This window comes from Hemicordylus capensis, chromosome 5 (genome assembly GCF_027244095.1).
Source record: "Hemicordylus capensis ecotype Gifberg chromosome 5, rHemCap1.1.pri, whole genome shotgun sequence".
NCBI classification, from domain to species: Eukaryota; Metazoa; Chordata; class Lepidosauria; order Squamata; family Cordylidae; genus Hemicordylus; species Hemicordylus capensis.
Genome location: NC_069661.1, coordinates 258,578,912 through 258,604,785, shown reverse-complemented (window position 1 = coordinate 258,604,785; position 25,874 = coordinate 258,578,912). Strand labels below are relative to the sequence as shown.

Sequence of the window (25,874 nt, the reverse complement as noted above, 5' to 3'; positions counted from 1 at the left end):
AGCTTTCTTTTTTAGAAAGAATCCTCCTGGTAAGATACAGCAAATGGCAATTGCCCCAAAGAGTCAAACTCTGGAGAGCTGACCCTGTCGCCTGGGTTTCTCCATTCCCACCCAGGAGCCCCCACCAGGAAGACCTCTAGTGCCACCACCTGGGCCCTTTGGGGGAGGGGGAGGAGGGAGCCAACCAAGGGGAGGGCCAGGCATGCTCACTGCAGGAGCTGCTGCTTTGGGCTGGTGCTCCATGAGCCCAGCAGGGTCACCATGACTTCCCCACCCTCAGCGGCTTAACTGCATGTTGGCCTGATCACAGGTTGGCTGGCAGAGCCAACTCAACGGACCAACTCAAGGGACTCTGTATTCCGATCCAGTGCAACAAACCACCGCCCACAGATCCATGAACATCAACAAACGCGGCAGAGGCTAGGGATGTGCATGAAACAGATTTTGCATTTTGTTTCAAGCCAGAAACAAAACGCAGATGGCCGAAACATTGTGTTGAACCAGCAGTCGAACCGATTGTTTCAGCGGAACAAAACTCAGATTGTTTTGATCGCCATAGAAATTGTTTAAAAACGCCTGCTTGCCCATTTCTTTTGTGGGTTGGGTGGTAGGTAGCACCCATCATGCCCTACCACCCAACCTACTTTGTTACTCCTAGGAGCGATGCAGGGGGAACAATGGGGTGTTTCAATTTCCCCCAAGGTTCCCTATGGCCGGAACAAACTGCACTCACAGAGTACAGTGCACACAAGTTTTGCATTGCAGTTTGCAATGCATTGTGCAACCCTGCCTTAAAAAGCAGTGCAAAAGCACACAGTGAAAGGGAATCTGTCCCTCCCAACACAAAACACACATTTCAGACATGATCCAAAGATGGCCAAAAAGAATCACTGGCCCAGAATCCACTGCCAGCCACAGTGCCTGCACTGCAGTAACATCATTGGCATAAGTTGCTCTCCCACACACAGTTCTGACTCCTCCTGTTACTTCCTAGCATTGCAACAGCTGCCACAGCAGCACCATTACTTAGCAGCAAGCACAGCCATAAGCTCAAGTAGAGCAATGTCAACCATATTTTGACTGAGTGCAACACCTTGTGATGCAGACCAGAGCAGTGAGTGGAGCCAGATATGGAGCTCATCACAGCAGTCACCAGAAATATTACACACACACACACACACACACACACACACACACACACACCTGCCACTGTCCATTTCTCACCACAACACTATCTCACAAAGAAAACAAACCACAATTCTCAAGGCAGGCAGGCACCCAAATTCTGCCTTTGTCAACCTGAGATTCAGCAAAACCAGAAAACCAGATAGTTATAAACAGATTGTTATCGCAGCAGTAGCATGGCTTATTATACTCAATGCTGAGAAAAGAAAACCACAAAATCAAACTTTCCTTGATTCCTTCCTCCACTCCTCCTGATGTATCCTCTTCAAGAAAGGCACAGTATAAGGGCTCTCCCTACCTCCCAGTTCCTTTGAATACATTTTGAAATTCCCTCCTTTTGTGTTCCTCCCTGCCCCAGCCAATGGGGACACAGCTGCCCATGACAACACCTGATTTGTATAATAACAAGCCAACCAGGGAGATCACAAGCCAATCGGAAGCCAGTGCAAGAAAACCAATCAGCAAGGGAAAAACGGGCCTCCAAAATGGCACTCAAAATGTTGCTATCAAAACGAGGTTGTTTTGTTCCAAGCTCAAAACACTCGAATGGCCCGTTGCAAGCTGAAACCTCTTGCATATCCCTCGTACAGGCGACAGCATGCATCCAAAGCCCGCTGGCCTTGTACAGGGCAACGCGGATCGTCCCTTAGAGAAAGACTGAATGGGCATAAATCTGAAAACAGAAATAAGACCAAGAAGCCTGTCAGCAAACACTTTCACATGCAAGACCACAGCAACATGGGCACAAGAGCGTCTGTCCTCAGAACGATCTACTCTGGGAACCGCAAAGACTGGGAGACAGCAGAAGAATGCATTAGAAAATCGGACTGCATTAAGCGAGGATTAAACAGAGACTACGGTTTTCTGTCACATTATATGGATGGCATACATAAAAATATGTCAAATAAATAAATACAGTAAATGTGCTGTGTTTTAACCCCATCCCTGTAAGGATCTTAGAATGCTTCTGTGCTTTGTTCTCAAGAGCCTGAGTTTCTCCAGCACTGGGATCAAGTGGGTCATTGTCACCCACGAAAGCTTATATACAGGATGAAACCACCTTTTCCGCTCGTCTCGGAGCGCTCCCTGTTTCTCCACGAGTCCTTCCAACTCTCTGGACAGACTTCTCTCCTTCTCTCTCCGCCTAACCTGCCTCACAAGGGGGTTGTGACAATGGCACCAGGGAGCCTCCGCCAAGCGGGTCGGGGTCCTCTGAGAAAAGGCAGGAGAGGGGCGTGATGCCAGATCCATGAATCCCAGCCCAGCGGCTTCCTTCAGCTGCCCAGGCTGGTCCCCGAATGTGGGCCAAGACGCTTCCGCTTCGAAGCCGGGTGGCTCATCTCGAGATGTTCCCCTCCTGCCTGCAGCAGGCTCTGAGGCCAACCGGCCCATGGCGCTGTGCCAACGAGGCACTCCAGCTGCAGGGCCGGCCAGCTCGGCCCGGGTCCCTGGCTGAGCACAGCCCGCCGGCAGCCTCTGCGCCACCAGCCCTTCTCCAGCGGCCCCTGGCCCTGCGTGTGCCCTGCAGGCCCTTCTGCAGCCTCCGCTGGAGACTCCAGACTCCCCCAGAGGAGCAGCAGAGCAGGCACCAGAGGCCACGGAAGGAGAGGCCCTGCGACACCTCGTGTTGCCTTGGCAGCAGGCGGGGAGGAGAGGCTCTTTCAGAGAGCGGGACGCTGGGCACCAGAGGGGCAGCCCAGCAGCAGCAGCAGCAGCAGCAGCAGCAGCAGCAGCAGCTCGTCCTAGTGGGCCAGGGGAGACAAGGGAGGCACAGCGGCCTCTGCTTCCCGGCCGCTCCCCCCCACCAAGACCAAGACCAAGCCCCGCCTGCGTGGGTGAACCCCTGAGGGGCTCCGGCTGGGGGGCGGGGGTGGGCCTGCCGCAACTCGCAGGGCCTCCTTCCCGAGGAGCTGCTCCTCCGTCTCCGGAAAAGGGCCCGGCAGACACAGAGAAGGGCCCGCAGGAGGGGGCCTCCGTCAGGATCCCGGGTGCCCCCAAAGGGGATGGGAAGCATGGCTGAGGCTGAGGCAGGAGTAGTGCTCATGTGCACCGAGATCCGAGGCCAGGCAGGGACACCCAGGAAGGCACCCAAGGGGCTAGGGTGGCACTCCCGCTGCCCAGAGCAGGGATGGGCCACGTGCGGCTCCCCAGATGCTGCTGAACTACAACTCCCATCACCCCCAGACAAAATGCACTGCAGCAGGGGATGATGGGAGCTGGGAAGGCTGTTCACACAAGCAGCTCAACTCAGACTTGCACAGCCCAATCTGGGTAGCTTCTACTGGCCCAAGAGGGGGCAGGCGCAGGCGCCCCTTACCTCACTCCCTGGCCCTGCGTCGGCTCGGGCTGCCTGCTGGGCACCATGAGCCGGGCACCATGGGGGGGTCCCCCAACGCGCCGTGCTCCCGGCACAGTGCATTGTGGGATTCTGGGAGGCCGGCTGCATTCCCTGGCCTCCAGAACGCCACGTCGAATCATGGGGGAGGGAGGTAGGTGCTCTCCTGCCCCCCGCCCTCCCCACCCCATTGAAAGGCCTTGCACATGAGTGTGAGGTTTGGCCACATCTTGCCTCCCCCTGCCCTAGAGGCCCCCCTGAGGCCATAGAGAGGCCAGCACTTTCTCACAGAACTTTGGACTTCTGGTTGCAGGCATGTGCTTCCACCCCCCAGGCCTCTGGGGCAGGATCCAGCAATGTAGAGCAAGGCACAGGGCTGGCCACACTCTCCCCGCCCCCCCCCCCCCCGGATACAGAGCCAGGACTTCCTCACTCCCACCCGCTCTGCAGGCACAGCCACAAGGTCAGGGTGGCGGCAGCAGCAGCAGGAGCAGCTGGCTGCCTCACCACGGCTGCAGGACCCCGGCGGAGCCACTGGCCTCCGGCTACTTGGAGCTGGAGCAGAGGCGAGCCATCATCACTGGCCCAATGCCCGCCCCTGCCAGGCCTGCTGAGGACTTCAGGGACTGAGGGGGCCAGGAAGGAGACGGGCTAGCAAAGGAGGGGAGGTACCTGTGCTTAAGCACCAGGTGAGGAAGGGAACCTGGAGGGTCTCGTGGTAGCAAGCAAGCATGAACTGTCCCCTTGGCCAAGCCGGTCCACCCTGGGTTGCATCTGAATGGGAGACTACATGTGTGAGCACAGGAGGATATTCTCCTTAGGGGATAATGGGGCCGCTGTGGGAAGAGCAGAAGGCTCCCAATCCCCTCCCTGGCTGCAGCCTCTCCAAGAGAGGGCTGAGAGAGACTCCTGCCTGCAGCCTTGGAGAAGCCACCACTGCCAGTCTGGGTAGACAAGACTGAGCTAGATGGACCAAGGGTCTGACTTGGTATATGGCAGCTTCCTATGTTCCTATCTTTTGCCAGAGGCTCCAAAAGAAGAGAAGAGTGTGCTTTCTGTTCAAGGATCCATGAGTCCCCAAATGGAGAGGGGTATGCTGGAGGTCTCCAGGGTCTAATCCGGAGTCCTACTCAGTTGCTGGCCTCCGCTGAGTCCGTGGCCTCAGGACTCTGCTGCGAGGTGCAGGCATCTGCTGCTGGTTCTCAAAAGTTACATGAATCAGTGTCCAAGGCTAAGAAATTGTAGCTCATTCTGGACAAGACGGAGTTGTGAAGAGCAGGCTGTCCAGAGTAGGAGGTTGGCCTGTCTTGAATGGGGAAACATGCCTGCCCCCTGGAGGACTCCATTCTCTGCTGGGGTTGCTTCTCCTGGACCAGCTGTGCCAGCTCTAGCCCCTTCTAGATGATCAGGATCTCGCTACCATGGTGCACAACCTGGCAACCACAAGACTGAATTACTGCAATGTGCTTACGTGTGGCTGCCCTTGAAGAGTGTGCAAAAACTGCAAGAGGTTCAGAGTGCAGCATCTAGATTCCCAACTGGTACCCACTGAAGGGAGCATGCAACACCAACCCTCAAGGTGCTACACTGGGGCCAACTGGGGCCCCATTTCTGGGGCCAACTCAAAGGGCTGGTGCTGACCTTTAAAGCCCTAAACACACAGGACCCAGAGCTGCTCCTGTTCCTCCTGCCTGTGCCCCCCCCCACCACCACCACCACCACCATGTTAAGCTCATTCGGGGGCCCAGCTTAGGGTGGCTTTGCCATCTGAAACACCACAAAGCACTACTAGGGTTAAGGGAGGGGCTGATTGTGGAGGAGATCCACCTGGCCAACTCCTTCCCATCAAGAGTCAAATCAATCATACTTATTTAAACATTCAGGAAGGCTTTTAGCTGTTGTGATGGAACTGTGTGGTTTCTTTTGATTGGATTTGTATTTGGATACTTCCACTTTTTTATGAGAGCTGTTTTAATTTTCTTTAGTGTTTTCATGTTTTCTTCTTTATTCTATTTGTAAACCACCACGAGAACCCTTCAGGTCAGTCGGTGGGATATTGAATGTTAGAAATATAAAGTTAAAAAAAAAAACTTTTGCAGCAAAATGAATCACCAGGGTTGCCATGACAGCAGTGCTTAGTGAAGCGGGTCCAGGCTCTCCTCTGCCCAAATCTCCTTCCTTTGGAGAGGAAGCTACAGATGTCATCAAACCCCACCTAAATTAGAACTGGGGCGCAATTATGGTTCCTGAGGTTAAAGTGGGGAGATGGGACTATTCCCATTTGTGCTAACAAGGTTTCTTATCCTGAAGTATTACAAAGGGCTGGCGTTGTTCTATGCTGTTGCTGTTTTGAACGCTGTCACCCAGCATGATGGGGTTTATAGTCTAAGGCTTGCAAGTCAACAGAAGACCCCATGACTGCTGCAGAATCTTCAAATGGGGGTCCTTGCTCTTTAGGGGTAAAAACAAGGATGCTTTCTCTCTAGCCTTAATTTTCTATTTCAGGACCATCATTTTCTAAATGTACACTGAAAAATATCCTGCTATAATACAACTGAGCATTTGGTCCAATAATCAAATAATCATTACTGATTTGATCATTTGATGTTATCCTTCTGTTTGACATGCTTATGACCTCTGGTCATACCATAAACGTATATCACGACTAGAAAGAAGGTACAGCTGTGTAAATGGGAGCAGCTGGCATCAGATGGACCAGGTGGCGAAGCAAGTGGATTTCCTGAAGGAATCCTGCCCAGGGCGTTGCACTTCCCTAGAGGAAACGCAGGGAGCTGGAGGGAATTATGCTCAGGTTTTTTGTTTTAAAAAATAAACTTTTTATTTGCCCCCCCCACCCCCACCCCCTTTCCCTTACCTAAGTGATAGCGGCACTGATCTGATCTCTTCCAGCCCACCAGCTCCACACACACACACACCCCTCCCACCTTCCTGCCTGGTCTATTGGCTGAGGAAGGCAAGGTACCAAAGGCAGACATCATGATCCTGGTTTTTGTTCCTCTCCTCCTCTTCCTCCCCACAGTCCTGCCCATGGAGAGAGGGGGGCTCCTTCTTTGGGCCTGGCCTTCCTTGGGTGTCCTTGGGTGCTGCCACCAGGGATCTGCTGCCGGGAGAACGCGGGTGCCCAGCCCCCTGTGCCCCCACCCTGTGCGACTCCTGACTAGTGGGCAGGGGTCACGTGACTGCCTCTCGGCTCTGAGCCGCATGTGTGGAAGAAGCCGCTCTTCAGGAGTGTCTGCAGTGGGTCCGTGTTTTGCCAGGTGCGCGATGCCCGGCTCCGGCACCTGCCCTTTCCTGAACCTTCCCAGGAAGCAGAGGGAGGGGTGCAGCCTGGCCGCCCTCTTCCGCCACCTGGACAACCCAGGCTCGCTCCTTCCAGAAATCTGCTCTCAAGTGGCTCGCTGGCCCCTTCTGGAGCCAAGGCCTTTGGCTCGCAGGGCCCTGCCATCTGGCCCTGCCGGCCTGTTCCTTCCCCCAGCGCTATCTGACCTACTTGGATCGACAGCCTCACTGCACAGAGTCAGCATTTCCGCCTTTAATTGATCTCACACCTCCAGAGGCCCAGGCCTCTTCAACACCCCCCCCCCGCCCCCGCCACTGCTCTCAATGGAACGAAATTAAATATGTCCGTTTTGGTCACAGAGCCACTTGACAGTTCTCATTAATGTAATCTCCCTTTCATTTGTTAATGGGTCTGCTCTCTGTCTGTGATCCTGCACTTGATATGTAGGCGAGAAAGCACCCGATTTCTAGCTCCCCCTGCTAACTGTGCAAAGAGGCACCTTTTGAAGTGGCATTTCTCTCATATCTGGGGTGGGTGGGTGGTGGATTCGTAAATCCCCGATTGTGCATGTTTTGTAAACTTTTAATTAGATTTGTAGTACCATTTTCCAATTTAATATTGTTATTCTGTAACTGTTTTATTGTCTTATACTGTTTTAAATTCTTTGTAAACTGCCTTGAGATAGTTTTAATGAAAGGCAGTTTAAAAAATTTCTTAATAAATTAATTTAATTTAATTTTTTAAAACTGGCCCTGTCCAACCCCAGCACAGCACCCCTCCAGGGGCTGTTGCTGGTCTCTGCCTTATGTTTCTTTTTAGATTGTCAGCCCTTTGGGGTCAGGGGACCGTCTTATTTATGCATTATTTATTTTTCTATGTAAACTACTTTGGAAACTTCTGTTGAAAAGTGGTGTTTAAATAGCAGCAGTAGTAGCAGCAGTTAGCAACACAAGCGCCCTCCTGTAGAAGCCCCGAGAAATTGTGCAAATCTCTCTCTCAGTCTGAGCACAAGCTCAGAGTCACCCGGGAGTCAAGAGCAGCAGCAGCAGCCGCCTCCCCTGAGCCAGCAGTCGGAGGTGGCCAAGCTGAGCCAGGACTGCTGCACTTCAGCCTGCAGGTGGGGGCTCCCTTGACCGGGCACTCTTCCCTTTACAGAAGAAAACCCCCCTGCACATGGAAAGCTAGCATCACAGGGAGAAGAAGATGAGGCTAGACCCATCCTCCTTGACATGCTGGTTTTCCAGGGGAAGGGAATGGATTGCCAAGGCCCCACCTGCCCTCGGAAGTGGTACAGTCACAGCAAAAAGTTGATCCCCTAAGTGCCAGCTGGACTGCCCCCCTGACTTGCGTAATTCCCCATGGCTGCTCTGGGGACACGGAGGGAATCGCCTGCTCTCCAGGTGCTGCAGCTCTTCCCAGGCAGTTCCTCCTCTGACCAAGCCCGCTTGTGCTGCCTGTGCTTGTCCTTTCCCTCAGCGAAAAAGCCCCCCAGCCCCTCCCACTCCTTCCCCACAGAAGGCGGCTCCCCTGCTTTGCTGTGCTGATTGCTCCGTCCTCCGCGCTCTCCAAAGGTCGGCCAGGGGAGCCGCAGGCAGGACTCTCGGCGGAGAGTGGGGACACGTGCTGCCTCCGCAGAGGAGAAGCTGCGAGCCCGGCGGCCACGGTGTCAGCAGCCAGCAAGTGCCAATGGAGCAAGGCAGAAGAAGCCCACCGCGAGACCCCCTCCCACCCCCAAGACGCCCCTGGAGAAAGACATGCCCAGCACGCCTCAGGGTCGGAGCCCCCTGGGTCAAAGCCAGCTCGGAAGGGTTCCAGCTGGCCCTCTGGGTGGCAGCGGAGGGGCGGGGGAGGTGGGGGCAATGGGGCCCAGGACCAGAGCACTTGCTGGCAGCTCTCCAGCCGTCCATTTCAGTGGGGCTTGAGCAGAACACGACAGGGAGCTTTCCCAGACAGCAGGCTTTGCCGCAGGTTTACTGCACGTTTGCATTTGCCCCCCAAAACCAACACAAAAAGGGTTTTTCCCCCTTTTACCCTGGCCATAAATCGGGCGAGGCTCTAATGCACAATGAAAAAACCCCCATGGTGTGTGAAGTGCTCCCCAAGATCAGGCACGGGTGCGAATCCGGCCGCCGTGCCAAGGCACCCCCTCCATTCCGGTGGAGAAGCGAGCAAAAAGCCCCCTTGGGGAGGTCTCCAGGTGGACGGTGGCCTAGAATGGGAAGGCCTGTTAGTCAAGCCACAGAGCAGTTGGAAAGAGGCGCCCTTGAGCGGCAGGCAGGGGCTGGGACAGAGCAGCCGCCGCCAACCCCCACAGCACCTTCTCTGCTGGGCCCACCCCCTCCCCGCCCCACACAGCAGGGCCAGACAAAGTGATGGGGCCGCGTCCCTCCCCCAAACAGCAAACACTCTGGGAGATCAGGAGGCAGGGAAGGGCGGCAGCTCTGACTCACCAACGTCGGACTCTTTGTGGGTTTTGATGATTTCGGCCAATTCAAAATTCCCCGCAATGATGGCCACCTAAAAACAGGAGAGGACAGAGGAGTGAGCCGGGTTCTCAGAGGCCCCCTGTTTTCCTCCGGCATGATTAATACACCAAGTTCTCCATATTGCTCAGCCTCACAACCCATCGGTCGCATTTGGAACTGTGGGTGGCCTGTCCAAGGCCAGCCGCTCCTTCAACTGGCAAATCTCGCCATGGCCAGATTTGAACACAGCTCTCCGGGACCTTCCCAAGCAGCAGCACTCCTCCCCAGGGCGTCTCCACCTCTGTCCCTCCACAGAACCCTGAGAAGATTCTGCTTGCAGTGTATGCCTCTCTAAAAACGGCACCTGCTTCCTTCGCTCATGACTATCGTATCGATCTGCTTACCGGGGAGGAAGGCCCAAGAGGGAGGTGCTTCTAATGAAAGCCCACATCTGCGCACAGCCAGGAGAGAGCCGACCACTGGGGTGGAACTCTCTTTCCAGAGCACTGGAAGCAGACAGGGGCAGATGTGTGCACAGAGCCCCACATCACTTCGGAACACGTAAAAAGCTCTAGGAAGGGCAGAGGTGGCGGGCATTGGCTGGCCAGGGGGCCCTCGCTGGTGCTCAGAGGCATGCCTGAAACTGTCCAGCCCTCAAGACTGGGGGCTGGAGCAGAAATGGGTGCAGGGCGTACTGTGAGGCACATGCCCAGGAGTCACGAGGGGTCTTTCCTGGAATGCGGCCAATCGGCGGTGTGGACAAACGCCAGGAGTGCGATTTGGACAGCAGCTCCTGCCCCAGCATGAGAGGAGAAAGGCCCATCGTAGTGGTGGGGCTGGGGCCTAGGAGATCGGGGTCCCACCCCCCACCCCACTCAGCCATGCAGCTCCCTGGGCGGCTCTGGGGACTGCCTCAGCCTCCTACACAGAGAGTTGTCGCTGCTTCTTTGCTACCGTATTCCGACTCTGCTTTTCTCTCTGAGAGGACTCAGAGTGGCTTACAGTGGGCCACCCTCAATATGCACACCTGTCAGCACCAATAGCCAGAAACGGAAACAAAACAACCACACACACACCCCCCAAAAAAGAGGAGGAGGGAGGGATAAAATAACCGCCTGAGGACAGAAAGCACTTACTGAAGGAGCAGCCTTTTCAGCCTCCCCTGAAATACAGGCAGTAGAGAGGGAGCCAACAGCCCCTCATGTAGGTTCCACATGGTGGGAGCCACCAGGGGGAAAGCCCTCCCATGTGTCAACCTTGAAGGCAATGGGGCATGCAAGAGACCTTCCCAGATGACTTGAAGGGGTGGGCAGAGGAAAGGACACTTGCCCCATTCCAAGGAAAGTGTCCTGGAGGCAGCTCCGCTTCCAAGGGAATGCCTAGCACCTTGGGGCACAGCTGGAACCCCACTCCCCATGGATGCAGCCAGGCCAAGCAAGGCCTGGCCTCAGCACAAGGTCCAGCAGCTGCCCCGGCTGAGGTGTCCAAAGGGCCTTCCGGGGCAGCCCCCAGTCCAGTCTGTCTCAGCTGCCCAGTGGAGAGCGGACGGAGGGCTGTGGCCAGCTCTGAGCCAGCCAGGAATGGGCCCAGCCAGCGCCCTCGCCGCCAATGCACCCCCATGCAGGCCACCTTGGGCTCTTGGGTGGGGGTGGGGGTGGGGGTGGGTGCACAAGTGAGGAACGCCGGACCCTCTTCCAACTGTCAACCCCCTGCAGCAGCAGGGTGCCCACCTGGCCCGAAAGGGCCCCCTGCCGGCCCCAAAGAGAGCCGAGCCAGGGGGTGAAGCAGAGCCCCTCCTTTTCTGCCGCGACGGAGAGGTTTCTCAGTCAAGGGGAGCTGGGCCTTGGCAGAGAGGACGTGAATAATTGCTTGCGACGATACGGAGCTGTAACTGATCCCAGATGCTGCAGTCTGGTCTCAAGGATGAAATGGATGCAGAAGACCGTGAAATGCGCCCGCCGTCATGGAAAGTCACAAAATGGCACATCTCGGCACTAGGAGAGCTGGAGGAGCTGGACGCGTCCAGAAACTGGTGGGGCAGGCGCAGATGCTGAACGTAAGCCAGTCTCCAGAGGGGCCCCTGAAAGAGCCCCAGGGGATCCTGGGGGCCTCAAGCACTCTGAGAAGGAGAGGCATTCCGCTCGGGAAGTGGGTTGCCCTGCAGAAGGATCTGCTTCCAACGTTTAGGCTCAGGGAGGGCGGCTCTTCCGGGCACAATGGACTAGAGAGCCGGGGTGGGTGGCTGGGGTGGGGGTTTCTGTTGCTTCCCCCCCCCCCCCGCTGCTCCCCCACCAGTGTGGCTGGCTGGGGGAATCCGGAGCTATTTGCTCTGGCCACACCGTGAACAGAGAGGAGCACCAGCTCTCTGCTTCTGCCTGCGGTGGAGTGGCCCTGGGGAAGTCAGTGGGTGGGCAGTTCACCGACCCCACCCCCCCGGTGCCCACACAGCCTGCTCCGGCCCCTGCAGCGCCCAGCAAAGATACAGCAGCAGCTGCCTCGGGCTGCCTGAGAGCGCAGGGAGCAGCTTGATCCAGCTCGCAGGGAAGAGCACAGCCAGGCCTGGGGCTTCGTTTACCTGCCTGGCACATGAAGCCCAGCGTGCCCGTCAGCAGGCATGAGGAACATACTCCCAGCCGCCTTCTGCTCTGGTCTAGCTAGGCCAGCGTTGGCAACTCTGTCCGGCAGCAGCTCCTGAGGCCTTTCCCAGCCCTGCCAGCAGCAGCCTCCTAATGCCAGGAATTGAACCTGGGACTTTGCTTGGGACACCGTGAATGCTGAGCTACCAGGACGAGGCTGGGGCAGCATTTTGCCCTTAACGTTCAAGCACAAGCTTGACCCTGTACTGGTTTCATTGCCATGCAGGGACTGGAAAAGGAAGGCCTCTCCACAATACTGAGCTTTGCGAGTTTGGTTCTGGGTGGAATTGCTGACCGTCTCTGGACTGCTGACCTCTGACTGAATGGCACTGACCGAGTCCTTTTGCCCAGCCTCTCTCCTCTGTCCCATTGAGCACTCAGCGTCAGCCAGGAGTGGCTCATCCCAACAAACTGGCGGGCAAGAAGGCCCAGCTGCCTCTCCTTCCCGGAGCTCCATTTGCTCCTCCCTCCCTCCATTTGCTCCTCCATTTGCTCCACTCTGCCTGCAGGCTGGCCATCCATCAGGTAGAGCCGTGTGGTTAACCATGCAGCATTACCTGGTGAATGGCCAGCCTGCAGGCAGCACGGCTCTCATTAACGCTGGGGTGGGCGAGAGAGAAGCAAAAGGAGCCCCAGGAAGCAGAGGCAACTGTGCCTCCTCTGGTGCCCTCCTCACTTCTTAGGACCAGCCACTCCTGGCATCAGGATAAGATTGGGGACCAGAAGGCAGAGTGATGGTAGACGCTCCACCACTTTTTGCTATTCAAGATGTCTGTTCTGGAGTCAAGATTTCGTGCCAGGGAGTGAGCCAGGGTTGACTCCCAGATTTCTTTTAGTTAATATAGTTTACCTTTTGCAAGAAGATGGAGGAGAAGGTTTGAGGGTCTGACTGTCATTCCTCCCCCGCCCCGCCCCCCGCTTGGACTTTACATCTGGCCCCTCTGGGTTTGCTTTTCCATCTCTGCCAGCCTGCTGCTTTCAGAGAGCCTGACAATTAACACCTGTGTCGGCCAGCAGTCCTTTGTGGCAGGAGTGGCTGCTGGGAAGTTTTAGAGGCTCATAAATATTGCTGAAGACATGCTGGTGGCATGGCCGGCGGCCTGCCTGTAGGCAGCCTCTGAAGCCGACCACCAAAGGGGGCCAGCCTTTGGGGGTGGGACTGAGGGCTGGGGGATGGTTGGTCCGTGGCTGGGTGGGTTTTTGGGTCAAAGTGCTGTTTTTATTGCCCTGCATTGTGCCAGGCCTAGTTGATGAGATGTGTTTGGGTTCTCCTGAGGGGGGTGATGCAGGGGGTGCATCTGGCAGCCTTGGGGCAGCTATTGCTGTAGTGGTGGGGAATAGAAGAACTGGCGCTGGCAGAACTGCTGGCCATTACAGGGGAAGAGAAAATAGTGATCTAGTAACTATTTCTCCTTCCAACTGTTCTGACAACTCTCAGGCCTTGGGGGGCAGCACCAGCTACCCACAGAGCCTGGCCTTGCTCCCTTGTAATGCCGGGTCAGTTCAGAATAAGACCGAAATTGTCCACGATTTGATCATGGATGAGGGAGCTGACCTGGCATGTATAACTGAGACCTGGTTGGGGGAGGCGAGTGGCCCAGTGTGGGCTCAGCTTCTCCCACCACGTTACTCTGTCGTGGAGCAGGCCAGGGGAAGTGGGCGGGGGGGTGGAGTGGCTGTGGTCCATAAGAATACCATTTCCCTTACCAGGGCCCCTGTGAGACAGCTGACTTATATTGAGTGCATATTTTTGAGGCTGGGAACTAGGGATAGATTGGGGATTCTGTTGGTGTACCGTCCATCCCGCTGCCCAACTGACTCCCTAACTGAGCTGACGGAGCTGGTCACGGAGTTGGTGTTGGAGTCTCCTAGACCTTTGGTGCTGGGGGACTTCAGTATCCACTTTGGGGCTGGCTTGTCTGGTGCGGCTCAGGAGTTCATAGCGGCCATGACAACTATGGGCCTATCCCAATTAATTTCGGAACCAACTCATGTTGCCGGTCACGCACTGGACTTGGTCTTCTGTTCGGATCAGGGGGGTGTTCCATGGGTGGAGGATCCGGTGGTTACCCCATTGTCATGGACAGACCACTACCTGGTTAAGGTTGGTATCATGGTCACAATCCACCCTTGCAGGGGTGGTGGACCTATTAGGATGGTCCGCCCAAAAAGGCTGCTGGACCCAGCAGGTTTCCAAAAGGCCTTGGAGGGTTTCGATGTTGGTGCGGCCAGTGATTCTGTTGATGCCCTGGCGGGAACCTGGAATAGAGAACTCACCAGGGCAGTAGATATTATTGCTCCTAAGTGTCCCTCCAGGCCTGCTTCTAAGATGGCTCCCTGGTACATGGAGGAGTTGTGGGGGATGAAGCGACTTGGTAGGCGACTGGAATGCAAGTGGAGGAGAACCCGGCTCGAATCTGACAGGATGCACCATAGAACCCATTTGAAGACCTACGGAATGGCAGTGTGCACAGCAAAAAAGCATTTTTGGTCAGCACGCATTGTGTCTAAGGGTTCACGTGCAGCAGAGTTATCCTGGGTGGTGAGGAGTATAATTTCTGCTCCTTCTGCCTCAAATCAGCTCCCAGAGATACTCTGCCATGATGCCTTTAGTGGGTTCTTTGCGGATAAAATCTCCTGTATTCAGGCCAACTTGGACTCCATTATTTCTGCAGGGTCTGTGAGGGAAGTGTCCCGCGGTCCCTCTTGCAGTGTTAGGTTGGATCAGTTTCAATCTGTGACTCCTGATGATGTGGACAAGCTGCTTGGAGCGGTACAGCCTACCACTTGTTCTCTGGATCCTTGCCCAACTTGGCTGCTTCGATCTAGTGGAGAGATTGTTGGAGATGGCCTAGTTAATATCAGAAATGCATCACTGAGGGAGGGTAGGGTGCCTCCCTGTTTGAAGGAGGCAATAGTTACACTGCTTCTTAAGAAGCCTTCCCTGGATCCCTCAGCGATGGATGGTTATAGGCCAACCTCCAATCTCCCCTTGCTGGGCAAGGTAATCGAGAGGGAGGTAGCTAACCAGCTCCAGGCGGTTTTGGAGGAAACTGATTATCTAGACCCATTTCCAACTGGCTTTAGAATGGGCTATGCAGTTGAGACAGCCTTGGTCGGCCTGATGGATGACCTTTACCGGGGAATCGACAGAAGAAGTGTGACCAACAGAGTCCTCGTGGATCTTTTGGAGGTGTTCGATACCACCGACCATGGTATCCTTCTGGGTCGCCTGGGGGAGTTGAGAATAGGGGGCACTGCTCTGCAGTGGTTCTGTTCCTGTCTCTCGGGTAGATCCCAGATGGTGGAACTTGATGACAGTCATTCCTCAAAGCTGGAGCTGTTATATGGAGTACCTCAGGGCTCCATTCTGTCACCAATGCTTTTCAATATCTACATGAAACCGCTGGGTGAGGTCAACAGGAGATTTGGTGCTGGGTGTTATCAGTATGCTGATGACACCCAACTCAACTTCTCCCTTTCATCTTCAGGAAATGGCACTCATTCTCTAAATGCCTGCCTACAGACAGTAATGGGCTGGATGAGGGATAACAAATTGAAGCTGAATTCAAGCAAGATGGAGGTGCTCATTGTGGGAGCTCAGAATCTGAGGAGTGAGTTAGATCTTCCTGTGCTGGATGGGGTTACACCCCCCCAGAAGGAGCAGATGCGCAGCTTGGGAGTACTTCTGGGCCCAGAAGTACTCCACCCTGGTTTCTCAGGTGGAGGTCATGGCCAGGAGTGCTTTCTATCAGCTTTGACTGATTCGACAGCTGCGCCCATCCATTCCTTGGGGAGGATGACCTCAAAACAGTGGTGCACCAGCTGGTAACCTCCCAGCTTGACTATTGCAATGCGCTCTATGTGGGGCTGCCTTTGTACGTAGTTCAGAAACTTCAATTAGTTCCGAATGTGGCAGCCAGACTGGTCTCTGGGGCAACCTGGAGAGACCATATTACGCCTATTCTGAAACAATTGCACTGGCTGCTGATATGTTTCCGGGCAAAATACAAAGTGCTGGTTATTACCGTTAAAGCCCTGAACGGCTTAGGCCCAAGTTACCTTAGAGAGCGCCTTCTTCTGCGTGATCCCCACTGCACATTAAGGTCATCTGAGGAGGTTCGTCTCCAGTTACCACCAACTCGTCTAGTGGCGACTCAGAGGCGGGCCTTCTCTATAGCTGCTGTGGAATGCGCTCCCTGCGGAAATCCGCCGTTTGAATTCTCTATTAGCCTTCAGGAGAGCCCTTAAAACGTATTTGTTTGGCCTGGCTTTCCAGGGTTTTAAAACTGGTTTTAATATTCTAACCCGATTACGGGGCTTTTAATCACTGTAATTGTTTAATTGTTGTTTTAAAATGTTTTTAAATTGTTAATTGTTGTTATATTGTTTTTAATTTGTTTTAGCTCTTTATTGTTTTAGTGGTTTGTTTTAATTGTAAATGGCCCTGAGCCATTTTGGAAGGGCGGTAAATCAATCAATCAATCAATCAATCAATCAAATAAATAAGATTTAAAAATAAACACTACTCCCCAAAGGGGAGGGGGAGCGCCCCCTGCATTCCAAGAAATAAGTGCAGGCCGTGAAGCAAAAGCCCTTGGACTTCTGGCTCCCATCTCTCCCCAAGTCTTTCCTCAGAGCCCCGGCCAGGAGGTCCTCCTTGCTTCGGTGGGGAGGGAGAGCAGGCACCTTGCCCCCCCAAAGAGTCTCGTGGTCTGCTGGCATGAAAGGGGTGGGCTGTGTCAGGTGACATTCAAAGTGACATTCAGAGCATTCAAAGTGGGCTTATGAGATGCGTGAAGGCTGGCTAAATTCGCCTGCAGATGTGTGACCCTTGGACAGCAACATACACTGTCCAGGAATCCCAGAAAGGCACAGAGCGAATGCGGTGTGGGTTGGTCCCCCAGCAGGCCAAACTGAGGGCTGCTGCTTCTCCGCTTCCCAAACCAAGGCCCCGTTCTGCAGCCGTGGGGGGGGGGGGATGCTTCTGTTGGCTGCTGCTCCTGACTGCACACTGAAGAAGGCAGCACAGCTCTGAGCCGGCCCAGTTCATTCGGCTGCCGGCTGCCAGGTCTGCCAAGGCTTGGGGGTCTGTCTGGCGTCCCCTGCCCAGCTCCTACACTTCATTTGAGCCACACCACGGACTGAGGTGCCATAGAACAGGCTTCATCGGCAGCTTGCATCCTGGGACCCACAGGTTCTGTTCATGGCGGGGGGGGGGGGCAGACAGCAGGTGCTCAGAGACACCCTCAGTCTAGGCTCACAGAGATGATCTCCAGCACTGAGCCCCCTGCAGACCTGCCCCACACCCTGATCCTCAGTGCCCATCGGCCCTTCAGGCTGGGAAGGGGTGCGGGGGGGGGGGGCTGGGCTTTGCAGGATGAAGTCTCCCTTGCAGCCCTTCTCTGGAGGAGAGGAGGAAGAGGGGAGGGTCTCGGCTTGGCCTCTTCCATCAGAAGAGTCACCAGGTTCCTTCCTTGGCAACGCTGAGCTGGTGGCTGCTGCTTTCCCATGAGAGGCTTGCTGACAAAGGCCGGAGATAAAAATAGCCCTGGATGCTTCACCCGCACAGTGTCGTGGCATGCCAGAACAGAAATGGCACTCAGGGACCATCTCCAAAGTGTCGCTCTCAAAGCCTGTCCAGCATCACCTGCCCCAAATCTCCAAGGACCGCTCCTCACCAGCAAATCCAAGGAAACTGCTCACCAGCCAGCATGGGGTGGGAGAGCACACACAGTCTTCTCAGCCTTGCGGGAAAGATGCCCATCTCCTTCACATCCTGGTGCACCTGCCACCTGAAGCAGCCTCCAAAATTAGTCTTCACCTCTCGATTTTCCAAAGAAGGTATGGGAAAGGAACTGGGGTGGAGTCGGGGAGGCCCAGCATGCCAAAGGGAGCAAGGTCCACATAGCCACCTAACCATATCATAGGACGTTGCCAGCGGGGAAGACCTCATTCTCCCACCATGCCTTGGTTCTTCGGGAACTTAATGTGTCCTCCTCCGTGGCGAAGAGCCCCCCGTGAGCTTCCTTGCCCCAGCCAATCTGGAGGCAACCCATTGACAGCCAGCTGGGAGTTTGTCGCTATTCCAGGCCCACAACACTCGACTCTTGTTCTTTGGGCCTTTGAAGTGTGCCCTCCTCCTCCTCCTCCTCCTCCTCCAGGTTCTGACCCACTGGGCTTGGGGAAACCAAGCGGCTGCAGATGGAGAAGCAGAAGAATCTCCTCCTTCTCCACCTCCTTGGATGGCTTGGCCCAGAAAAGCTCCAAAGGGCCGCCTGTTCAATTCTACCAAATTCCACCTTTTGCTCATCCAGTGGGAAACCAGGTCGGCCATGGCGGTGTGATGGCCTCCTCATTCTGTTTCCAGCTGCAGCAGTTCCTCGTGTGCTGGAGGGACCCTCCTTCTGAAGATTTGACAGAGCAGCAGTCTTGGCATTCACTGAGACCACTTTGCCTGTCAAAACCCTGCTGGTGAGATCAAAGCTAACTGTGGGGGAAACAGCTGCTCTACAAACTCAAAGTGGGCTCCATCATGGATTTAGAAAGCCTTTGGCCCCCAAACCATGTAAAGGGCTGCACACACTGGACCCCTTCAAGCAACTGAGTCTCCTCCTCAGCTGGCTGCAAACACCTTTGCTCACTGGGGGGAAAGTGCCATTTTTGTCATGAGGAGGAGTTGCTGTCCTCTCCTCAAAATTCCTGGAACCCGAGGTTATAAACTGGTTGGTAGTCAGGCTGCCAGCTCCGGCCCACACCAGGCACAGAGATGGCACGACTGCAAGAAGAATCAAGAGATGTTCTGCACTCTCCCTGCTGGGCTTACTTAGTTCGGACCCGGGCCTGTGGGGTCCCAGGAATCCCACTGCTCTGGCAAAGGCCGAGCTTATAAATGCAGGCTCTCCAGGAAGGGGGTCACGCCCCACCTGTATTGTAATGGCCTTCTTGCGATTCTCCTGCCAGTGCCTTCCCATCAATAACAGAGCAACACACACACCAGATGGGGATCCCCCTTGGGGTGGAAGGGATAGGCACATGTCATTGCCACCCTTTTAAAACAACATCTGGGCAGCTGGAGACCCATGGAGCACAGTAGGGCACTGCCCCGACACCCCCCCCCTTTTCTGGCATTTTTGGTTGATTTTTGCCCTTTTTGCCAGCTTCCTGGAACCTAAACCCTCCCCTGCCCCCATTCCCACTGACCTAATGCCTCTGTATCCACGGTTTCAGTATCCGCGGTACTAGCAGAGAACAGAAGCACCACAGATACCAAGGTCCACCTGTAATTAAGCAAACCGCTCACAAAATGGCAGGCTCCACTGGATTATTCTGAAAGGCTGCAATTCCAAGAGGTGCTGAGGGGCTCACTGTGTGAGACATGCAGAAGCCCCAACTTGTGGAGACCCCAGCTACGGCCAAAAGCACCTTTGTACCTCAGGGTACAGATTGTGTGCCCACTGCAGCCATCCCTGGAGAAAGCAGAACTGGCCACCGTCACCCACACCTTGCTCATGTCTCAGCTGAACTGTCAAATTGTTCTCGACATGCCCTTTCCATCGGTTCCTAGATCCCATTCAAGGTGTGACCTTTAACGTCCTATTTGGAATGAGTTGAGGTCTCTCAAGGACCACCTGCAGCCACATGAGATCTTCTGTAGGGGAGGGCTCTGCTCTGCATGCTGTTGCTAACATGTATGTGGGCCAGGGCCCTTTCTCTGGTGGCTGCTAGGCTTAGGAATGCTTCCTACAGAAGATCCAGAGCCTGGGTGGTGACCCCCAGGCTCTGTCTCAGCACAGGAATTTGCATTGTTCCTTCCCTTCAAGCCTTCAAAAGGGTCGCAAAGACCCACCTATTTTGCCCAGCTTACCACGTCTGATCCTGGGCATCAGGAGCTGCCCGGATTGCGGCTGGGAACCTTCCACTCTGCATGCCGCTGCCTTTGTGGCAGACTGCTGAACGACCACAGACAACCATAGAGCTCTCAGGCCCTAGACTGACCCTGCCCAAACAGGCTGGCCATTGCGCCAGTTGGGAGCAAGCCTCTATGCCTCAGGATCACAACCTCCCTGGGCCCTGGGCTAGCCTGCTGCAGGCTGCACCACAGACTCCTCCAAGGCAAAGAGCAGGGATGCCTCAGACCTTGGACAGCTCCCAGAGCAGCATTGTCACAGCCAGCGCTGAGCTGGAGACTGCAGCAGCAGCAGCAGCAGCAGGAGGAGGATGTGGCTCCAGCAGTGCCTCTCAGCCAGCCGCTGGGCTTTCTAGGCTGCTGCGGAGGCAGAGTGATTCGGCCCTGCCCCTTCCATAAGCCCCCTTTGGTGGTTAGAGGGGCCTCGCTCAGTTCTGCAGGCTTTTGCTCCTGCAACCCTGGGGGAGGACATTGTGGCTGCTTTTAATTTGGTTTCACTGTCTAGACCCAATTACTGCAATTTTATTAGGTTTTACATTGTTACTGCTGTTAATTTTATATGATGACTTGTCTTTTTAGTGGGAAGTGGCAGATAAATTGAAAATACATATATAAATGAAGAAAAACTTTGGGGAGTTTTATGTTTAGAGCATTGTTTTGAGACCCACAGAGGGAAAAGCAGGTGAGGTTGGGGTTATTTGGAGCAAAGAGGTTGCAGGTGCACATGGGGTTAAGCAGCCCTCCCCTCTGTTGCTTCTGTACTCCAAACTCCCCACTGGAGAGGGGGGAGGAGGACTTTGGGATATCTGCATATAATGTATGGTTAGCAATTCGCCATCTCTTTCTGTAATTCACACAGAGCCTAGTTAGAGCTGCTGACTCATGGTGAGATGACTTCCAGCATATCAAAAGATGCTTCTGGTCCTTTGGGTGAGGCTGGACTTGAGCACCATCTTGCATTCAGTGTTAACAGCAGCCCAAATCAAAAATGTCTTAACCAAGGAGGATTGTGAGGATGAGAAAAGGCCTTGGAGGCAAAATAAATGAACAGAGGCTGAGGAAGCCGCATGTGTCAGCCCCCACAGAGACAAAGATCAAGCAGCGGAGCATGAGAATGGCCTACAGATATATCCATGGGTGTCCAAAGGAGAAGATAAAGCATCTGTTCACTCCACCCTCCAAGAACAAGACAAAGAACCAGTAGCGTTAGATGACCAGGCTGTAGAATGAAGTCAAAGAAAAGGAAGACAGAACTGGCTGCCTGCTGCTTACTTGGTTGGGGGTGTGTGTGCGTGCGTGCGTGTGTGTGTGTGTGTGTGTGTGTGTGTGTGTGTAACCTCCTTTCTTGGAAGTCTTCAAGAAGTGGGGTCCCCCAGGGACCGGTGCTTTTTAATTTATTCGTAAATGCTCTAGAAGCAGGGGTAAGCAGCGAGGTGGCCAAATTTGCAGATGATACCAAACTCTTCCGGGTAGTGAAATCCAAAACGGATTGTGAGCAGCTCCAAAAAGGATCTCTCCAAACTGGGTGAGTGGGCAACTAAATGGCAAATGTGGTTCAGTGTTGGCAAGTGTAAAGTGATGCACATTGGGACGAAAACCCCCAGCTTCAAGTATATGCTGATGGGATCTGAGCTGTCGGTGATTGACCAGGAGAGGGATCTTGGGGTGGTGGTGGACAGCTTGTTGAAAGTGTCAACTCAATGTGCGGCAGCTGTGAAAAAGGCCAATTCCATGCTAGGGATCATTAGGAAGGGGATCGAAAATAAAACGGCTAATATTATAATGCCCTTATGCAAAACTATGGTGTGGCCACACCTGGAATATTGTATACAATTCTGGTCACCACATCTTAAAAAGGACATTGTAGAACTGGAAAAGGTGCAGAAGAGGGCAACCAGGATGATCAGGGGCCTAGAGCACCTTTCTTATGAGGCAAGGCTACAACACCTGCGGCCTTTTAATTTAGAAAAAAGACAAGTGTGGGGAGACATGATAGAGGTCTTTAAAATCATGCATGGAGTGGAGAAAGTGGAGAGAGAGAGATTCTTCTCCCTTTCACAGCACACTAGAACCAGGGGTCATCCCGTGAAATTGACTGCCAGGAGGTCTAGGACCAGCAAACAGAAGTACTGTTTCACACAACGCATAATCAACTTGTGGAATTCTCTGCCACAAGATCTGGTGACAGCCAACAACCTGGATGGTTTTTTTTTAAGGGTTTGGATAACTTCATGGAGGAGAGGTCTATCAATGGCTACTTTTCTGGTGGCTGTGGGCCACCTCCAGCCTCAAAGGCAGGATGCCTCTGAATACCAGTTGCAGGGAAGCAACAGCAAGAGGGAGGGCATACCCTCAGCTCCTGCCTGTGGCTTCCAGCGGCATCTGGTGGGCCACTGTGCGAAACAGGATGCTGGACTAGATGGGCCTTCTTGGACCTGATCCAGCAGGGCTGTTCTTCTGTTCTAAGACTCAACAGACATTTCTCGGAGATGCTTGAGGCCGCGAGCAGCCATGGCCGCTGATGGCAGGGGGTGGGGATTGATGGCCCTCTGATTAACTTCCATCTCAATAGGCTCTGGTTCCAGAGGGTGCTGCTGGCTGACACCCCCCCCAGCCCCGCCCTCTCCAGGACAAGTGGCAGTCTGAGGCACTCTCCTCTTTTGCTTTGACTACTTGCACAATTGTTCCTGAGCCCCAGGCTGGGAGGACATGGTGCCAATTGGGCCTCTTGCCCTCCATCCCTGCCTCAAACACACACAGACACACTGCAGCCTGGGCAGGCTGGCTGAGGCAGAGCAGGCTTCCAAGAGACCCTTGACAGGTTCCATGGCAAGGAGCAGTGAATGTCCGTGACCAGCAGCAGCTCCACCAAAGGAGAGCACGGCCATTGCCTGGATCCCAGCTTTGCTCTCCTACCTGGAATGCCGTCTGGCTGTTGTAGTTCCGGATCTCCTTGCTTGCCCCACGGAACAGAAGGACCCGAGCACAACTCTCCTGGTGGGGGAAAGAGAAAGGAAGCATGAGCTCTTGGGCTGGGAAAGGGGAGTGGATGGAGACCCCAGCCCTGGCTCAGAGCGGGGAAGGGCTGCCAGCTTGGAGTCCTAGGCAGAGCCAGAGGTTGGGGGGGGGAGGAGTGGCCAGAAGGACTCTTGGGCAACTGCACAGAGCTGCTGCTTGGCCCTGGGCCATCTAACTGGCAGGCAACCTTTCCCTAATGGAACTGAGTCTGAAACATGGATGTACCGTATGTACCCAAAGAGAAGATGACTGAGGCTAAGACAACCACATTAAAAAATAGGGGTTAAATACAGGATATATTTTATTTATTGTTAAACTTATACCCCACCTTTCATTAAGAAAATCCCAAGACGGCTCATAATAAAATTTAAAAACAAGATTATAAAAAAGACACATTAAAACATTGAGCTATACCTATATGTACCCCAAAAGAACAGGGCTCTGAATTTAAGAGAAGCCCCTGACCCCAAACGCCAAAGAACATAGGAAAAACCGAGTCTTGGCTCAGTAGCATGCTTTCTCAGAGAGCTGTGGCTTCTCCTGTGCTTGGGGTTCCAGTGAGGCTCTGGCAGAAGGTGCCCAGTGCCTCCTCTCTGAGAATCTAAGGCCTTCACTTTCTAGACTATTCCCAGCCATATTGACACTCTAGAACTGCACCAAACATACATCCAGTCCATCTCCTGTCTCTCAAAATGGCCGGCCAGATGACTCGGAGATTCTGGGAGAGCCATGACCAGCTGGGTGCTTCCTGCATCCTTCAGTTGGAGGCATACTGCCTCTAATCGTGGAGGCTCCATTTGCCTCGCCATGGTCTAATCCAGGGGTTTCAAGAAGTTGTTGTACTACAGCCCGCATCACCCCCAGCCCTAGCAGCCTTTGGATGATGGGAATTGTAGTCCAACATAATCTGGGGACCCAAGGTTGAGAACTCCTTGTCTAATCTAAGGATTCAACCAATGTATGCAGGGCAGACCGGCCAATGAAGATGAGCTAAATAACCCAAACCAAGAAGCTGGACGCAGGGCAGGGTGCTGCAGTCTGGGGCTGCTGCAGCTGAGTTCTGTAGGTCAGATACGTGGGGCCACACCAGCTGAATCCTCAGACAGGCTCTGGCTTCCAGTGGTCAGGGACGGATGGTGGTTTTAAAGTGATGCACAAGCCTGCTCCCTCCTGCAGAGTCAGCACGGTGCTCTGCGGCCGGGAGAGGTCATTCCGGCCCAGGCAGGCACAACCCCCTTGCGGGGCCAGCTCCTCACATGGGGCTTGGCGCGGCTCTTCTGCAGGATGCAGCATTGGGCAGGGACATTCTGCAGCTCCAGTCTCTCTCCCCACAAGAAGTAGGCAGGTCTCAGGCCCCAGTTCAGCAGCTTCCAGAATTTGCTCCTGGGTGCAACACCCGGCTTCCCTTGAGTGAATTTGGCTCCTTCGCACTACTGAAGGGGAAAGCAAGTTGCCCGGACTGGGCTGCCAGGCTCCCCTCTTCCAGGGGCTGGCTGCACAGAAGAGGCAAGGCCACCCCTGCGGGGGCGCTGGGAGTGGGTGGGGGCGAGAGAACTCTGCGCTTCTGCTTGCTCAGAAGGGGGGCGTGGGAACAGCCCTGCCTCACACAACTCTCCTCTAGCTTCCTACAAGGCTGGAGAAAGAGATCGGAAGGCTACACCGACCCCGCCTTCCTTCCACACACCCCTCACAGAGATAGTCTTGGGAGTATTTGCTTGACTCCAAAATTGTGCCAAATCTCAGGGTTTAATTTCGGGTGTGGGGGAGATGAAAAGAAAAAAAAGGAGAGGTCCCCAAAACGAAGCCACCCTGAAAGCACCCTGCAAGGAGCGGAAATGTCTTGTCCCTAGACCCAGGTATGCTCTGATTGGAGTGCTGAGGGGGATGCACTCCGCACGTGTGCAGAGGCATCCCCTCTCCAATGGTTCCACATATTCTGGATCTGGACCACAAGGAGGCCAAGACAAAACTACCACCCACCCCCGCACAGTCCCTCCCAGCTCTCTGCAGGCTCCAGGCGTGGAGGGAAGATCTGCCCCTTTCCATCCTGAACCCCTCCCAAGGCGGAGCTGATGGGGTGGGGGTGGGGAGGGGGGCCTCACCTGGTTGTAGAGAGCACACACGTGGAGGGCAGTGTTCCCCGAGGCATTCTGCGCGGCCATGTCCGCCCCATAGAAGAGGAGATGTTCCAAGTGCTGCACGTGCCCATAGCGGCAGGCCTGCTCGAGAAGGCAGAGACAGAGAGAGCGCCTGAGGAAGAGGTCCGCGGGGCTGAGAGAGCAGCCAGTCTGGACACAACAGCCCCTTCCGGGGTCTGCGCCTCCAGCCAAGAGTCCACAGTCACCCTTGGGGCTTTCAGCGATCAAGCAGCAGTCACAGGAGTTGAGTCGCTGGAGTTGTGGAGCCTACCAGGCTGTGTATTGTAATATTTATGGACATGCTTGGCTTTACGTTCAAATGCATGCCTACTTAGAAGCAAGCACGGTTGGTTTCAATCAGATCTTCTCTCAAATAAGTGTGTACAGAATTGCAGCCTTCATTAAAAAGCTGTGCTGGTATCTGCCTTATGCTTCTTTTTAGGTGGTGAGTCCTTTGGGGACAGGGATCTATCTTATTTATGTATTATTTATTTTTTCTATGCAAACTGCTTTGAGAACGGTGGTTGAAGGGCGGTATATAAATATCTGTAGTAGTAGTAGTAGTAGCAGCAGCTTGGTTGCTGAGCGCCAGGCAGAACCCCCCTGCCCCCTGCCCCAAAGCTCACCTGATGGATTTCTTGCCAGCCGTTTTCATCGATGCAGCCGACTTTGGCGTGGTCGTGCAAGAGCAGTTCACAGCAGTAGGGGTCTCCTCCAACCATGGCACTGTGGTACAGGGGCGTGAGCCCGCGGCTGTCCTTGTAATCCGTAGAGGCACCCAGGTCCAACAGCGTCTGGGCAAACACAGGCACGGGAGGGCCAGTCAGCGTTTGCCAGGCCCCTCTGAGTACAGGGTGGGGGGCAGAGGCAGGGGCAGGCAGGCAAGA

At 54.5% G+C, this 25,874-nt stretch overlaps 1 protein-coding gene across 21 annotated transcripts in view; it reads right to left on the bottom strand.

The window, feature by feature from the left end:
• SHANK3 (SH3 and multiple ankyrin repeat domains 3) overlaps positions 1–25,874 on the bottom strand; it is a 463,679-nt gene that overhangs the window by 247,250 nt on the left and 190,555 nt on the right. For all 21 annotated transcript variants that reach the window (XM_053255561.1, XM_053255566.1, XM_053255564.1 and 18 more), the window contains 4 exons: positions 25,614–25,781; positions 24,952–25,068; positions 22,748–22,825; positions 9,272–9,338 (listed from right to left, as the gene is read on the bottom strand). In XM_053255561.1, the coding sequence (XP_053111536.1) occupies positions 9,272–9,338; positions 22,748–22,825; positions 24,952–25,068; positions 25,614–25,781 (430 nt within the window). The remainder of the gene's footprint in view (positions 1–9,271; positions 9,339–22,747; positions 22,826–24,951; positions 25,069–25,613; positions 25,782–25,874) is intronic.